This window comes from Amphibalanus amphitrite, unplaced genomic scaffold (assembly GCF_019059575.1).
Source record: "Amphibalanus amphitrite isolate SeventyFive unplaced genomic scaffold, NRLGWU_Aamphi_draft 000239F_arrow, whole genome shotgun sequence".
In the NCBI taxonomy this organism is placed as follows: Eukaryota; Metazoa; Arthropoda; class Thecostraca; order Balanomorpha; family Balanidae; genus Amphibalanus; species Amphibalanus amphitrite.
Window position 1 is genome coordinate 467685 of NW_024881734.1, and position 16064 is coordinate 483748.

The 16064-nt window shown below is 48.3% G+C and overlaps 1 protein-coding gene across 1 annotated transcript; it reads right to left on the minus strand.

The window, feature by feature from the left end:
- Window positions 1-2306: 2306 nt before the first annotated feature.
- LOC122386078 lies at window positions 2307-15736 on the minus strand (the record flags this gene model as incomplete). Its single annotated transcript, XM_043374878.1, has 2 exons — window positions 2307-2459; window positions 15212-15736. Coding segments are annotated over 2 exons (678 nt in total), but the record flags the coding sequence as incomplete, so codon positions are not given.
- Window positions 15737-16064: the final 328 nt, after the last annotated feature.

Sequence of the window (16064 nt, forward strand, 5' to 3'; positions counted from 1 at the left end):
AGTGACCCTACCAATACCTACACATCTATCTCCATTTGATTCATATTTTAAATTTCATCGCTCGATATCCCATTCGATTTGCTTCCTGCAATTTCACTGTTTGTCCTCGCCGAACGACGTTTCGGCGCGGCTGTGGGCCATATTGAAGGTAAACATTGATGAGGGCACCGGCCGCGTGTCGTCCTCCAAAGTGCCGTGTCGCCGCCGACGTGAGGTGTCGACCATTGATCGCTGGCGGTCGATCTGCGCCCGTCTCTACGGCAGTCACTCTGGGCTGCCGCCGTCGTTCGGCTGATGGCGTTATCTATTAAAACGAACAACCGCCGGCCCGACACTTACATGTACGTGCATTCAGGTACCTCTTCCAGGATTCATATGTTTGGCCGAGCTGATGGATAAAATGTTATTAGAAGATAACTGCTGGAGGTCACCACTGAAATAGGATATCTGTTATGCATTTTCCAAATGATATTTCAAAGTAATGCGTGCGTTCAGGGATCATAGAATTAACGTCTCTATAATAAGCGCATATGTAAGTTTTACCGCTCCATTAATTGCTTTGGAAATGATTGATCCTTTGCAGCCTAAGGACAGTCTATGTTCCTGTTTGCAACGATTCCTTCGTACGAGATGGAAGAGCAATGTCTCTCTGCCAGCCACCACCATATAACCAACTGCCGTTTATTTCTGAATAAACCATAAGCGATCACGGATCTCCGAGAAGTCATAGGATACAATGAAGTTATTGTCATTGTCCCACGGCTCACGCAGCATACCGCATAATATTGGAACACAATATTTTTATACAAAACCAATAGTGTGAGCAACGCACCAGACACTAATTGAGGCTGCTGATTCATAGGAACTCTAACAAGCAAAAGCTGGGGAATCATTAGTATTTTTCCACAAATTAGCCATCATATATCGTCATTAGCCTCTGACGGAGGAACATATTTAGCCAACTAACAACACCGCAAAACCTACGGTCTACTCAACAACGCTTGCAGTACACCGGTCGACACTACACATTATCAATGTCAAGCTTCAGAAGGCATAAATATATTGCACGATGCACATCCTACACACTACCCATGTGTGCCGCTAAATAATCACACTTTATATATTCGGACATACAGTTGTTAGTAGCTGATCGTTAGTGAGCTACCACTCATAAAGTATTATATTATTGCTGATAATACGGAGACTTCCCTGAGTCAACAAAATGTGTGCATTGCATCGATCTATCTGGCATGTGTCCTCAATCATGTTTTCCATTTACTCACGTCAGCCCTCCTCACTTCCTCAGCCCTTCTCGCCCTTTACATGTAAGCCCACCGAGCTGTCATTGCTCTGCGGTGCAAAATCTGCTGGACGGTGGTTGTGCGGACATACGAACGTAACAACGTCGCTCACGCCACTATATTATATCACAGACACCCATAACTGGTCCTTGGCTTTGCTGTTCTCCGTGCTCATTCTCCCTGTTTCTTTCTCTCTCGGCTCTCTCTCTCTCTATCTTTCTCTCTCTCTTTCTCTCTCTCTCTCTCTCTCTCTTTCTCTCTCTCTCTTTCTCTCTCTCTCTCCCTCCCTCTCTCTCTCTCTCTCTCTCTCTCTCTCTCTCCTTCTTTGCTCTGAGTCTGCTCCCAGACCGGACCAGGCTTCAGACCTGGAAACGTTGCGCACACTGGCTCTTACCGCTATAGCTGGCACAACTCCAGACAAGAGGTATTCGATTGTTTTTGCTCCTGCCCCTAAGGAATGGGCTACACTTCCAGTGCGCTGGAGCCGTGGAGCGCAAGAACGTAAGAGCATATCTATCACTGCAGCGGGGGCTCGCTTTTTACTGAGGTTGAAAGTAAAACACCGCTCACTCCCACTGCTGGGGACGCGGCACTCTGTCATGTCACCATACGTTCACCCTGAGCACCTCGGCATCTGAGCGCCCTCTTTGTGACGCCCCTCCATTCGCTTGGCGCTCCGGTCCGTGCTGCTCTCCGTGTCGCTCTGGTTTCTCCCCGTGTCGCTCTGGTTTCTCTCCGTGCCGCTCTGTTTTCGCTCCGTGCCGTTCCTGCTCGTCGCGGCGCGTCTCCTCCACCTCGTCCAGCACTGTGCGGATGCGGCTCTCGATGCTCCGTGCGTCTCGGGAGGGCGCCGAGCCGGCGCTGGCGGTGCGTCTCCGACTCCTCCAGCTGCTCCAGCTACCGTCCAGACGGATGGTCTCCACGGAGGAGCGGCGCCTGCCGGGCGGCGGCGGCAGCAGCGGCGGCCCCCAGCCGCCCCCGCCGCCGCCGCCGCCGCCCGGCGCCTCATGTCATGGAGGCGGGCGCGGCGGCGGCGGCGGGGGCGGCGGAGGCAGCGGTTTGCCGGAGTCTCCCCGGGACTCGGGCACCGGGCTGAGTGGATGTGTGGACGTGAGGGACACCGGCCCGCTGCCCGCCGATGCCGCCGTACTCCATACTCTGAAACAACAGACACGGATGTTAGGACGGTGCGGCTCGGGCGCCGCGGGGCGCGGATATTCGGGTCAGTCACGACGGACAGTCGTCACGGACAGTCTGATCAGTCATCGCAGATAGTCAGGTCAGTTGCCAGTTGCCACGAACAACCGCCAACAGTCGCCGTTTGGTTACATACGGCGTTATGTAGCAAGCCAAAGTAAATTGAAACCATAATAACGCATACAAAACACAACAATCGCGATACAAATTTTATTCCTTCGCGAGGATGATAGTCAATAGTCATTAGTCATGTCATCATGTCGTTACACCGAGCGCGAGCCAGCTCGACGCTGCGCAACCGTATGTCTGCTGTCAGATCCTCCGTTGGCTGTGTTAGCGGACTGTTCCGCAGCGCACACCTGCCTTGCGGCACAGTCTATCTACCTCATAGTTTTGCGCCGCTCAGCCAATACAGAGACAGATGGCCCGGGCCGGTTTGTAGTGGATGTGACAAGTTTTTTGCAAGTAAAGGACTCAAAACGTGGAGATAACTTTTCAATACTCATTGTATGCAACGTTTGTAAGTTCTTTTTCACTCAAACACTGTCCACTGCAAGGAAAGTCCCTTCAATCTATCCTGTCCACGAATCATCCACTGTTTGCTTTGAGATCGTCTATGCTTCAACTAATTGATTTTTAGTCGTATTGACGTCAGAAGCCATTCAAGACGCATTAACCCGCGCACTAGATCGTTCGCCCAGCCCACTGCATGACTATCGACCTGGGGCATTGATTGAACGGCTATGCCGCATACACGATCTGAGTCAGCGTAAGTCTACTGCAGCTTATGCGGGCATTATTCAGAAGGCTCGGGACGGGGTGGCGCAGTCTGGGAACAGTCTGGTGAAGTCTGCGCAGTCTGGAGACCCGGGCAGGGCAGTCTAGGACTGAAACAGACATCAGGGAGCTGACACCATGTCCGGCTGAGCTGATACGGTGGATGCAATTCAATATGGATGGCGGACGGGCGCTGTAACGATTCTGACGTCCTTTAGTCAGAAGGCTGGTTCAATAGGTCGCTAGGATACATTCATGAATTAATTATGAGCTTAGTATGTTTTAAAACGAGGCATTGCTTCGTACTGACATTGTCTTGGAAGAGAGAGAGAGAGAGAGAGAGAGAGAGAGAGAGAGAGAGAGAGAGAGAGAGAGAGAGAGAGAGAGAGAGTGAGAGAGAGTGCGAGAGAGAGAGAGAGAGAGAGAGAGAGAGAGAGAGAGAGAGAGAGAGAGAGAGAGAGAGAGAGAGAGAGAGAGAGAGAGAGAGAGAGAGAGAGAGAGAGAGAGAGAGAGAGAGAGAGAGAGAGAGAGAGAATGAGTTACAAACTCCTAGTCCAGCTAAACTAGGTAGGTAAATCACAATCCACCAAGGTAAAAGTAGGGCATTGTTTGCCAACCATTTGTTCAAAACGAAACTGTAAAGGCAATTTTGCTTAGGTAGTGTTCGACGTTCGTGTTAGTTAGGTAATATAATATTGATGTAATCAGTTCCGCGTTGTCGATTATGTTTGTCCATTGTCTCTATTTAGGTCAGCGCCAAACACACACGTTACGCACTGACCCACATCGTAACTACATATTGATCGTCTCAGCATTTACGCTTTACACTGTCTCTCCTACCTTGATGTACAGTGGATCTAGTAAGGATCTCCAGACGAAACTAGATGGCGTTGAGCCTCAGTCGAGTCCATGTGAGATTCAAGGAGAGGTCACTACCGAGCTGAGCCCGATGGGGAGGGGGGGGGAGGGTGGCGAGGTCACGGTGCGGGTGACCTGTCAAACAGCCCCGGCGCGGTGGGGCACTGCCGCAGGCAAATGGCGCACTCCAGCGTTGTTCCATATCGCGGTGGTGGGCCGGGCGGCCGGTTAGCTTGGCAGTTGGCTGCTTGGAAGGAAAGGATAATGAGGCATGGGTTTGCTGTGGCCGGTTTATCTACTGTCAACTATGATGAACCCAAAGTAATGCAAATGTGATTTTGGTAATGCAGCTGGCAATGCAATGCTAGCGAATGCTCCGGGCGACCAGTATACTGGTATAGCTATATAGCTATAGCTACATATAAGGATTAATATTATTTATGTCTCCTGAAATTTTCATTGAATATAATTCAAGCGATCGTATCGTTCGCCAGTTTTTTGACCGGCTGGCGTTTCTTGCGTAGAGCGCCCTTTGGCAAATAATTATCACGCAGGTGATTTTTTTTACTGGTAAGAAGGCCTTTAAGGTCAAATCAAGTCGCTAAGAGAAGATGAGGAAAAGTTGACGAATGTCACATTTTTGTGCATGAAGTCTCGTGTTAAAAAAGCTTTAAGTTAATAGGTACACGTGTAAGCTAAAAACAATCAGATCAGTTAAAAAAAAAATATTTGACCCGAAATTAGCCTCTGTTTTGTATGACCATGATTGCGTGTAAGACACCGGTCCAACAGGGTTCAACCCGGCCCAACCTGGTTCGGCAATCGGCTCCCCTTTTTTTAATATTAAATTTGGCCCGAACCTTTTGAATGAAAGGAATCACAAGGACAGAGTTCCCGCTAAGCTGAGCTTGTTGCGTTGTCCCTGCTCTCTACCCTCCGATCAAACAATTCCTGGTCTATGGCAGAATTAGAGTCCAAATTTTAACGTGCGCACCTAGCCGCGCACGGCCGGTCCCCTTACTGACTTCGCCTGGCAGCGGCCTGCCACCAACCACAACCATACCCGTCAGGAGGCTCGAAAATGTCAAACACACGTCGCGTTTCGAACCCGGACTTTTGCAACCGGGACGTGCGCTCTCACCACATGACACATGGAGTCCAGCGCTCTACCAACCGAGCTACCGGGACGGACATTTACCTTGTGGTTTCGCCTCGTGACATTGACAGACGTCAGACACTTTGGCCGAACTCTAGACGAAACACTGAGCAAGCTGCGCGGGACGATAGGTGGGGCATTCCACGTCAAATCAAACACTGAAATCCGTCATCCCCTTCGATTTTTCTGAAAATTTGTAGGCAGACTGGGCATGGTTCAAAACTGAGTTACGTATAATATTTTCAAAATTTGATAACGTATCGCTGAGATATAGGTCATCGAATATAGCGAAAAATGCCACACATCGATTTTTTAAATGGCTATAACTCTGGTTCCTTTTCTGGTATCAAAATGATATTAACAGGGTCTTATAGGCAATTGATAAGGCTTTGATTTTTAATTATAAAATTAAATTGAAGTGACCTTGAAATGCATTTGACCTTGAATTAAAACAGAAAAATTTAAATAGCAAAAAACACGTCACCTTCGATTTGGGTAATTTTTACATATTATGTCCGTCACAATGTTCCTAACCATCTGTGAAAAAATTGGAGTGGGCCATTCATAACTTTCGCGGCAAACGCCGTTTTCATGCATCAACATCACGCAACCGCGCGTGACCTTGAAAGACAGAGTCAAGACATGCTTACTTGTGTACACTTTCTGACATGAATGATTGCTGATTAGTGATATCCCAAACTCTGCGAGAATGGAAATGCATAGTCATCGTAGTCAAGCATTCACGTTCCATAGTAAAAGTGTCTTAGGCAAACGGTATTTTGCGGTGAATTTTGAGCCGTGTGGAAATGCATCATGAAGTAAATTCAACGAAAACATTATCGCGCAACGATATCTTCACGTCTTTTGATCTCCACTTAACGAAAGAACATACATTTTTTAGTATGTATGGGGAATTTCTAGTTAATCCAATGATAAATATGGCAGTTAGAGGCCTGCTAAGAGTAACATGTCGCCGGCTGAGGCGGGCTCGGCCGATGCGGGTAACGCAGCAATCACAATTTTGTGTTTACACGTTCATATTTCAATTGTTTACCAACCGATTTTCAAAAAAATTTCACCATAAGATTGCCTGTATATTTCTTAGTCTTCTCACAAAGTTTGACGCGAATCGAACGTAATCAGCGGTAGGGAGCGCGATGTAAAGACGGAACCGTTCCGTTCCGTCCCGGCACAGTCTACAATTCAGGCGGCGCGTAGCGGTCGTCGCCGGCTGCCGAGCCGCCGCGTTGCTGCGGCGACAGGATGTTCACTTTACACCGCTATAACTAGAACAGTTGTGAACCGATTTTCTTATTGCTTGCACGATGAGATGTCCAATTCAATTCTTGACAGGTAGCCATAATTAATTTCACATTAATCTTATGAGATATTGGCGAAAAACAGGAGGGGTGGGCGAAATTCGTTCTTCCCCCTCCACTGCGCGTGCTAACATACGTTTGCATATGTGCAATTTTCTTCAAAACTTATGAATGGCCCACTCTAGTTTTTTCACAGGTTGTTAAGAATATGGTAGGCAATAAAATATATGAAAATGAGCCAAATCGAAGGTGACGTGTTTTTTGCTATTTCAATATTTGTGCTTAAGAACAGAGTTAAGCAAATTTCAAGGTCATATGTTTAAGTAGGTGCAATTCTAAACAAATGCTTAAGAAATTACCTAAACAGTAAGGTTTATTTCATTCAAATCAAACAAGTACAACCAAAGTTATGGTCGTTCAAAAATATAAAGATGCAACATTTTGTAAAAATTTGATGCCCTATATTTAGAAGACCTGTGGTCAGAATGTGCAAAAAACATCAATGTAATGTCCGGGGCCACACAGGAACTCGCTCACAAATTTATAATGAAATCGGTGATGGTAAGGTGCAAAACAGCCGATTTTTGTTCGATTTGACGTGGAATGCCCCAGGTGCTCGTAGGCCGTAGCGTTGAGGTTGGGTAACCTGTGAGGCGTGAGCTGAATGCGATGTCGTGAGTTCGAGCCCCACTCCCGGGTCTGGTTTTATCTCGACACGAACCAAACCTTTCCTTCTACTGCAACACAGATAAGCACGATAACATCTTTCCCGAATATCTTTCCCCAATATCCTCTCAAAAAGTCAAAATTATCGCTTATAAATGTTAAGCAAAGTTTCATTTTTAAGAAAATAGTTTTAGACATTTTTCTGGAGCCATTTCAAATCTTTTTTTCTTTTCTGATTCTTTTCGACCAGATAAAACCCGCCAAACTGATCGTGCCAAATGAAAAATATCTAACTCAAATAACAGTTTAGAACAGCCTCATCATGCATCATGAAAAGCATCATGCAACTATCGACTGAATAGTTGCATGCTATGAATGCGTCCTAGATTTCAATTACCTATCATTGTTCAACATTTTGGCTGGAACTGACGCTGCCTCTGGCTTGCCCGTTTGTTTGAGATAATGATTCCCTTCAGTCGCATTCTTGCTGGTTCCACATGAACAGGATACCACCATACCGGAGTGAACGCACCCGCAACCATCATCCCCTCCCCTCAGCCTCGGCGCAGTGGCGGGCGGCCCACCCCCGGCGCTACGCACGCCCCATGCGCCGTGATACTGCGTCACTCCCCCTCCCTCCTTCCCCCACAATGACCGGTGACCTCACTTCCCTCGGGATTTGGACTCGCCCTACCTCGACCGTAGCGCCACGTGGTGGCTCTGGAGATGTTAAATAGACCCACTGTACAATGTGCATGTCTACCTGATGGCGTACGCGTAGTGCAATAAATAATGTCATTTAGACTGAGGGTCTCACGCAGCACATAAACATCTATAGTCTGACAAACAGAGCGCCTGAATCACTCTGAACGTGATTTGATCACTGCAAATGTTCGGAGAAAACTTGTGTGAAAAGCCGCAAGAAAAAGTTCTCGGATAATACAACTGATAAAAGTTCCCGGATACACTGAAGTGTATAAATGCAATAAGATATTTGAATATAAATGTAATATAAATGCACGTGCATCAACGGCGCGGTGGTTGGGCTCAGGTTGGGCTTAAAATCCGTTCTTTCCTAAGTTTGTCAGACTACATGTAATACTAATGTTTTAAAGAACCTATCACCGTTTTAAGACTTGTCGATATCTTCATTTCCTTGAATTGGCAGTGAATGACGCTGGACACATGATCGTCATGCATACCACTCCTTTGACTGCCTAAATCATTCACCCCCCTGTGTGTAAGATAGCGAGCGCTGGAATTAAAAGACACTTGAAGGACGCATGTACTCGGCCCGTTAGTCCGACGCATGTTTGGACATTGGACAGGGTAGTGCGGAAAAGCTAACAGCCGACTTGCTACAAGGGTTCATATTTACTGCAGTGGTATGGTCGAGCTCTGCTCTGGAGCACCTTTCAACTGCCTGGCTTCCTAGCACACGCATAATTTACTTTACAGAAAGGACTTACAAGCGTATGAGCATAGATCAGTCAATCAGTATACAATCTAGTCTGGTCTGAATTTATTGATATTACCTAATAGGATTTATAATCTGGCAGGACAATCTGAAAGGCACGAGTTGATAGCGCGAAGCGATGACTGTTCGCCTGTTCTTGGAGATATGATGAAAATGACCAAGGGGATTAGGTATTGAGGTCCTTATGTGCTAGAGAGTCCGAACTGCAGTTCTTGTGATATGGTTAAGGCATATGCTGCCGTTCGGATTTCCGACCCGGGTCGGCAACGTACCCAGAACCATTGGATTTCTTACATAAGTCGTGCAGGCCTGGTTCCACGTTACGTGGTTATATTCAACTTCAATGCTTTCCAACTTCAAGATCTCGTCTATGGATATATCGAGCAAGTTTTCCCTTCTGTCTTGGCCTTCCAGAGCTGCTGGTGTTGCTGGATGGAGATGGCCAAGTGGCTGTACCATCACGACGTATAGTTTAGCAAGATCGTGTTTCAAGGTTTACCTAGACAGTTCAGCTGTGCAATTTGTAATTGCATCCGGATGTAATTTATGTGCAGTTGTACCGAGCCATAACTGTCTTTGCTAATTAGCATTTGACTGGACTATTCCTCATGCATTATGAGTGTTGAACCACCAAGGTCGCCTGAACCCGATGACCCGAAGACCTTGTCGGGGTGCCGTGAGAAGAGAGCTATAACGACACCATTGCTCATCTGATCCTGAGCACTAGGTGTTTCGCTGACACCTTACTTATACACCTGATGGTCAGGTGGATGGCTGACCTGATTACTGCTGTAAACTCGTGTATTTCTGAGCTCCCAGTGCGTGTGTACCGAGCAATCGAGCTCCCTTTTCCTTAATCGAATGAATAATGACGGCTTACACTTCGAGCCATTGTAGGTATGACCTAACTTGCATAAGCAATCCCTTGAGATGTGCTTAAAATCAACCAAGAGGTCATTAGCGTTACCTCAGCGCCCCGTTCGTTTTGTTTGACGACCGGTCTGTTCCGTTTCCGTTGGCCATTCCCCAGTAACAGGGAGCCATTCGAGGCCAGCACCGCCGCGCCGTGCAGGGGGGCACTCCACGGAAACGCTCAAACAAATCACGCCCGTGACCCGGTGCCACGTGCACGGAGGTCGGTCGACACCGCAGGGGTTCACCCACACCTGTGATCGTCGGCCGAGCCGCCAACAGTCGGGCCCCGGCCCACCGGCCACTCAGTAATCTGAATGTTCAATGAGGACAGGCGATGGCCGCCGGCCATGCGATGGCGTGGCAGGGAGTCATACACGCATGACGACCAGCCAAGCAGTTTGCAAGGTCAGCTGTAAGCAGTGGGGCGCGGAGCGCAACGGTTGGGTATACAATGGGTGGAGGGGGAGACACGCGCAGGCCGCAGGGAGAGACAGGGGACAGGGAGCAGGGAGGGAAGAGGCAAGGAGAGAGAGAGAGAGAGAGAGAGAGAGAGAGAGAGAGAGAGAGAGAGAGAGAGAGAGAGAGAGAGAGAGAGAGAGAGAGAGAGAGAGAGAGAGAGAGAGAGAGAGAGAGAGAGAGAGAGAGGAGAGAGAGAGAGAGAGAGAGAGAGAGAGAGAGAGAGAGAGAGAGAGAGAGACAACGGATTTTGAACGTGTGCCTGTGTGTGCCTTTGAAGTTTTGGAAACAAAGTTACTGTTGTTTTCGAAATGACGCTTTAATGAATGACGCTTTCTTTTATTGGATTTATAAAACTGGATGCTTACATGGATCCAACAAAAAATAAATAAATAACAAGCTAACTGGACAAAGTTACCTATTGCTTTAACGTCACTACTCATTTCAAAAGCTTTTGTCAGCCATGAAAATGTCTGCAGTTCAAAATTTTGATCGGTTGAGTCACCCAAAACAGAATACAGATTGCATGTACATATTTACCCGTCTTTTGTACTGAAAGACTCCAACGGAATTAAATTAATTCACCTGTTCCCCTTTCCTGCGCGACCCCAATGTGGGGTTCTTTGTTGTCCTCCACTGACCAGTGACCGTGTCTGTGTAAATAGCTGTAATACGCAGGGGTCGATTGGTCGCGTGTCGCCCTGTGTGGGTGCTGAAGGCCGGCATTCGATCTTTGTGTGTGTGTGTCTCTGTGTGTGTGCCGCCTGCCGAGGGCCGGCGCTCGGTCCTTGTGTGTATGTTGCCTGCTCGAGGGCCTGCCCCCGGTCCTTGTGTGGGTGCTGACTGGTGCGGCGCCCCGTTCGTGTGGGTGCGCGTGTTGCCCGGAGTGACGCGCGCGCCGCGTGCTGGGAGTGCGGTCCACACTCCCGGCGCCGTTCTGTAGTGTGTCATTAGCGACCGTAATGGTGATGACCGGGAGTCGGGTGGTGTCAAACGCAGCTGACACAGTGACAAGGTCACGGCGCTCTGTTTGTCACCTGAGACAGCGCAATGGAGACATGGCGTGTCGAGTGTCTGCGGACTCACGGAAGCCTGCACTCTGCATTGTCACAAAGTCAGCTTTCTTGACGAGCTCCATGCACTGAATAAGTACAGGGTGACACAAAAAAAACGGTCATCACCAAATTTCGAATAACTTCGGAAGTTTTATTCAGATCATCACCAAACTTCGGCCACTTAAGGTCACACCTATGTAGCATACATCCACCAAGTTTCAAGTCTTCACTACGAATACTTTTAGTACAGTGTGTGTTTTACTGATGCCCCACAATGTGCTCCAGGTGAGCGCCACGGCGCTGCGGGGCGTAGGCACACTTGCATCCGGCGGGCAAAGTTGTCGATAACCCGATGGCTGTGCACTTTACAGAGTGCAATGGCCTCCGGAGACAGTGCTCAGGGGGTGTGCTACCCCTGAAATGTTATTCTTATCGGGTTATCGGCAACTTTGCCCGCCGGATGCAGGTGTGCCTACGCCCTGCAGCGCCGGGGCGCTCACCTGGAGCACATTGTGGAGCGTCCGTAAAACACACACTGTACTAAAAGTATTCGTAGTGAAGACTTGAAACTTGGTGGATGTCTGCTACATAGGTGTGACCTAAAGTGGCCGAAGTTTGGTGATGATCTGAATAAAACTTCCGAAGTTATTCGAATTTTGGTGATGACCGCTTTTTTTGTGTCACCCTGTATGACGGAAATGAATGCGTGAATGTGTGTTCCTTGTTTGGTACATCTCATCAGATATAGGGCCTAGGGGAACATTAATTAAAGTTGACACTTGTTGACCACTAGACCACTTGAAGCTAATTAAGCCTGTCTATCTATCGCTCGAGTTTCAGCTGAGTTGCTATCCTAGAAGTTAGGTACCAGCAACTCCTTGAAGACCAGGCGGGTTTTGCAGACGTGTTCATACTCACAAATTTAAGGGAAATGTGTTTCGCCCTTTCAACCTGACTGCACTGTTGTGTTTGGACTGTATGACCAGAGAAGTTTCGTCTCACTCTTGATGCCAAAATGCTTATGGTGCGATACATTGCGGGTCTCGAAACTTCTGCAACCCTACAGTTTAACGTTTAGTTTTGACCCCGCCCTGGATTGCATACGAGCAAGTAACTCCTGTCACCTGACACCTCCACACTTAACCTATATTTCACAGGAATGGCCCCTGCTTCAGCATCCACCGTTTTGAGCGGTTTGCTTTGTTTACCGAAGTTTACGAAATGTGTCGTCCCCTTGAACCCCGAAGGCTGTAAAAACTTGTAAACGGTCTTTATCATTTAGATACTCGTAGTTCCAAAACTAGAGCGAAGAAGTAGCTCATCATAGCAGGTCTTTGTATGTATGTATGTACACCAGTAAATGCTGGGAATATTTTCCTCGGTAGCTGTATCAAAGGTGACCTTGCATAAAGTTGACCACGGTCTTCAAACGAACCAATAAATTTTAATGAAATTTTCAGGGCAGCTGCCCCCGCAGATTATCTACTACGAAACACCCTCAGCTAAGAATATAATTATTTTTCTTGCACGTGGCACGTGCACGTGTTTTAGGCCCATAGGCTTCAACATTAGGTGGATTTTCGGCATCGCATTTCTCGCAGACGGGTGCTTGCAATGCGATGGGCTTCTGTGCTGGGTGGCCGCCCCGGCATCTACCATGAGCCCGGAGCCGGTGGCGCCGTTCCCTCATTCGTCGCCCAAAGTTTTGTGGTTCGGTCAGAACGGACGATGAGGGTACCCATAGTAACGCATCAGCTGCATACAACTTTTCACCCCTTGCACTGAGTCAATGATAAACGTTGTTCGGTGAGGAATAATTGTTGGTATTTTAACAGTCAACAGGAAGTAGCGCGATATTTAGGTAAACGTTGGATAATGATTCATTAAAAATGAATGCGTCTATTGTCGTTGAATTTCAGTGCAGAATAAATAGTCGTAAATAACAACATATCATAAAATGAAAAAAACTCCTTTGGGTGCGTCTTTTTCTCTATCCTAGTCACAATTTGCTGTCGCAACTTCCATGCAGCATGCAAATATAATACGCAAAACAACGGAGCAGTATGATTTGTTTAGAAATCACTAATTAAATATAAACATCACTGCCCTTAGATGATAAACTGCTGACAATTTGCGATTTTTTCAATGCGAATAATTCTTGCTTCGTTCCTTTGCAGATTCATGGTGAATTGCCACAAGCTAGGTCGTCAGTTGATTGTTTACATAGTTAAACATCTATCAATTTACGAGCGTAGAGGAATGACCATTTATAAAACGCTCGATTTCAGTTGTTTATACTCGTAAACAAATATTTTCCTGTGATGAGAAACCTATGACCTGTCAACTTTGTCTTGAATGTAGGGTTGTGGTTCTATACCTATAGGTGCTGACACCTTACAGTTATCTATAGAATAACACACAAAGCTTTGCATGCATGGCGGCATTGCTAATTGCTATTCATCAAAATCGAATTTTTCTGTGCGTGGAAGGTGCAGTCAACCGGTTAGGAAGGCTAAAGCCTAAAAGGGATCTAATAGCAATTGATGACGCTACTCAACGCAAATAAATCAATAGCTTGGGCCCTAATAATTCGGCATCAGTTATAGGGGAGAGCGGGGCCAGTTGAAACACGGGGTCAGATGAAACATGGCTTTATTTTCAACAATATGCAACATATGGCGTTGCCGACACCACTGCGCATCTGCGCTCGACCACTTCCTTTGTCAACGGCGTTTGGTCGGCAAACGGACTGTAATTTTGATTTGACATTTGTTTTTGTGTTTTTGAGGGGCGTTTGGGAGAAATCGTTTTTATGAATATTTTGTGATATCTCATATACCTTTGTTTGCTGAAAGAAGAACTCCTGGCTCCGGAATAACACCTTATCTGGCCCTTCATTCAGCATGATGCCGTCCCTCCAGCTCGTTTGACATGTGCTTTACGGCGCGTGCGAGATGGCGGGAGCGGATGGGGTCAATTGAAACGCTTCTCTGAGGGTCAGTTGAAACAGGGCCACAGGCCGTTTCAATGGACCCCGGTGACCTTTGCAATGGTTATTGTTCAGGGTCTGTAAACATCAAAGGAAATAGTCCACCTTTGAAATGAGCTTTTAAACTGAAATAGTAGTTAAATAGAGCTCAATTTTTGACCACTTTTTCTCCAGCTTTTTGCTTAAAGGCACACTATAGCCTGAGATATTTCTCATTTTTCTCATCCGCCCATTTTACCATAGTCTATGTACTTTATGTCACCTATTATGAGGAACTTTGCACTTTTAGCTTTCCAACGACGTATTGAATGTAGCATTTGGAAAAGTAAACCGGACAAAATATCTCCTTAAGAAAGTGGCCTTAAAGAGGAAAACATCCCATTGTTAAGGATAGGTGCAATTGACCCCATGGGCTGGTTCAATTGACCCTCGCATCGGGGTCATTTGAAACGGGCGTAGAGCTGTTTTATAAGCATGCGTTTGGCAGCAATATATGTTTGAAACATAATTTTACATATCTTAAAATAAAGCCAAAAGAGCATATTTTTTCATGGCATTGTGCATTTTTCGATATGACAACTAGATCTCGCTGTGCATGTCAATATATAAAGAGTGGTTCAACTGGCCCCGCTCTCCCCTACTGCCGAATTTGGGCGGGTGTAGAACTGAAGCGGACCCATCCAATGAGCAGACGCGGTCGATTGCTGCAGCGTTTTAGTTTTATTAGGTGGATCCGTTTCGAGGCTTGTGCAGGTTCAGCTCGATTAAATGCATTACTATTTTTATCGCCTGGCGAACCGTGCGGATCACTAAAAAGTAAAACGCAACGCAATGTGGCTACATAAGTTTTTGAATAATAGGATCTATGGCTGTCGGGGCGAATCCTCGGTGTTCATTGAAATTATTTTAGTCTTCCTCCCCCGTTCCCATGTTCTCATCTCTTTCTTTATCTTTTAATCTACCTCGACTATCTGTCAGTCAGCTGTCTGTCCATTTGCCTGTCTGTCTGTCTGTCTGTCTCCTCCGACTCTCCCGTCGACCTCACCTCTGCGTTGTAGGTTTGATCGCCTGTACGAGGCCGACTTTCCGCCGTTTCCAGACCGCCGGCCTCATCTGCAGCAGGCAGACGGTGAGTGCGCCGAGCAGGATCGCTCCTGCCGGCGTGCCCAGACCGCCGAGCAGCAGCCGACCCGCCTCTCCGGCGCGGAAATCGGTCACCGCCAGACTGGTGTTGGTGCGGCTCACGTAGCAGGGGAACGTGCTGCCCGGCCGGGCGTAGCGCAGCTCGAACGCCGAACAGTTGACCCGCGGAGGGTAGCCGCACGTCTTTACATTCACCTGGAGCACGGCCCAGTGCGGCCCAGGCCGCCTCGGCCAACTCGTAAGTCACATACACGTGCACACACTGGTACAGCTCACTGGTGCAGCCCTCGCGACACGAGCTCCACGAGCAGTTGGAGAGCGTACTGTAGCGTTCGACGCGCTCGGTGCGGCACGCGGCCGCCACCGGCGCGAAGTCGGCGCGCAGCGTGGCCACGGCCGGGTCCACCACGAGCGGCACCAGAAACAAGCAGCGTCATGGCGCCGCCCATGACGAAGCAGGGCGGCCAGCCAGAGCACGGCGCCGCGCAGCCGCTGGCTGAGCGGCGTACGGGGCCGCGTGGCCTGCTGCCGCTGCTGGCGCAGAAGGTGCGACACGTTCACGGTCGGGGAGACGGCGCCGGCCGGCGGCGGCGGCTGCGGCGGCGGGCTGGCCGGCGACACCCCGCGCGCGCCGTCCGGTAACACCACAGCCGCCCTGGCGGCCGCCATCGCGCGGCGGCGGCGGAGGCGTCCGCTGCCGGCGGCCACCGAGCGCCGAGTGGTGACGCCAGCGGCGGCGGCGGCGGCGGTGGCGG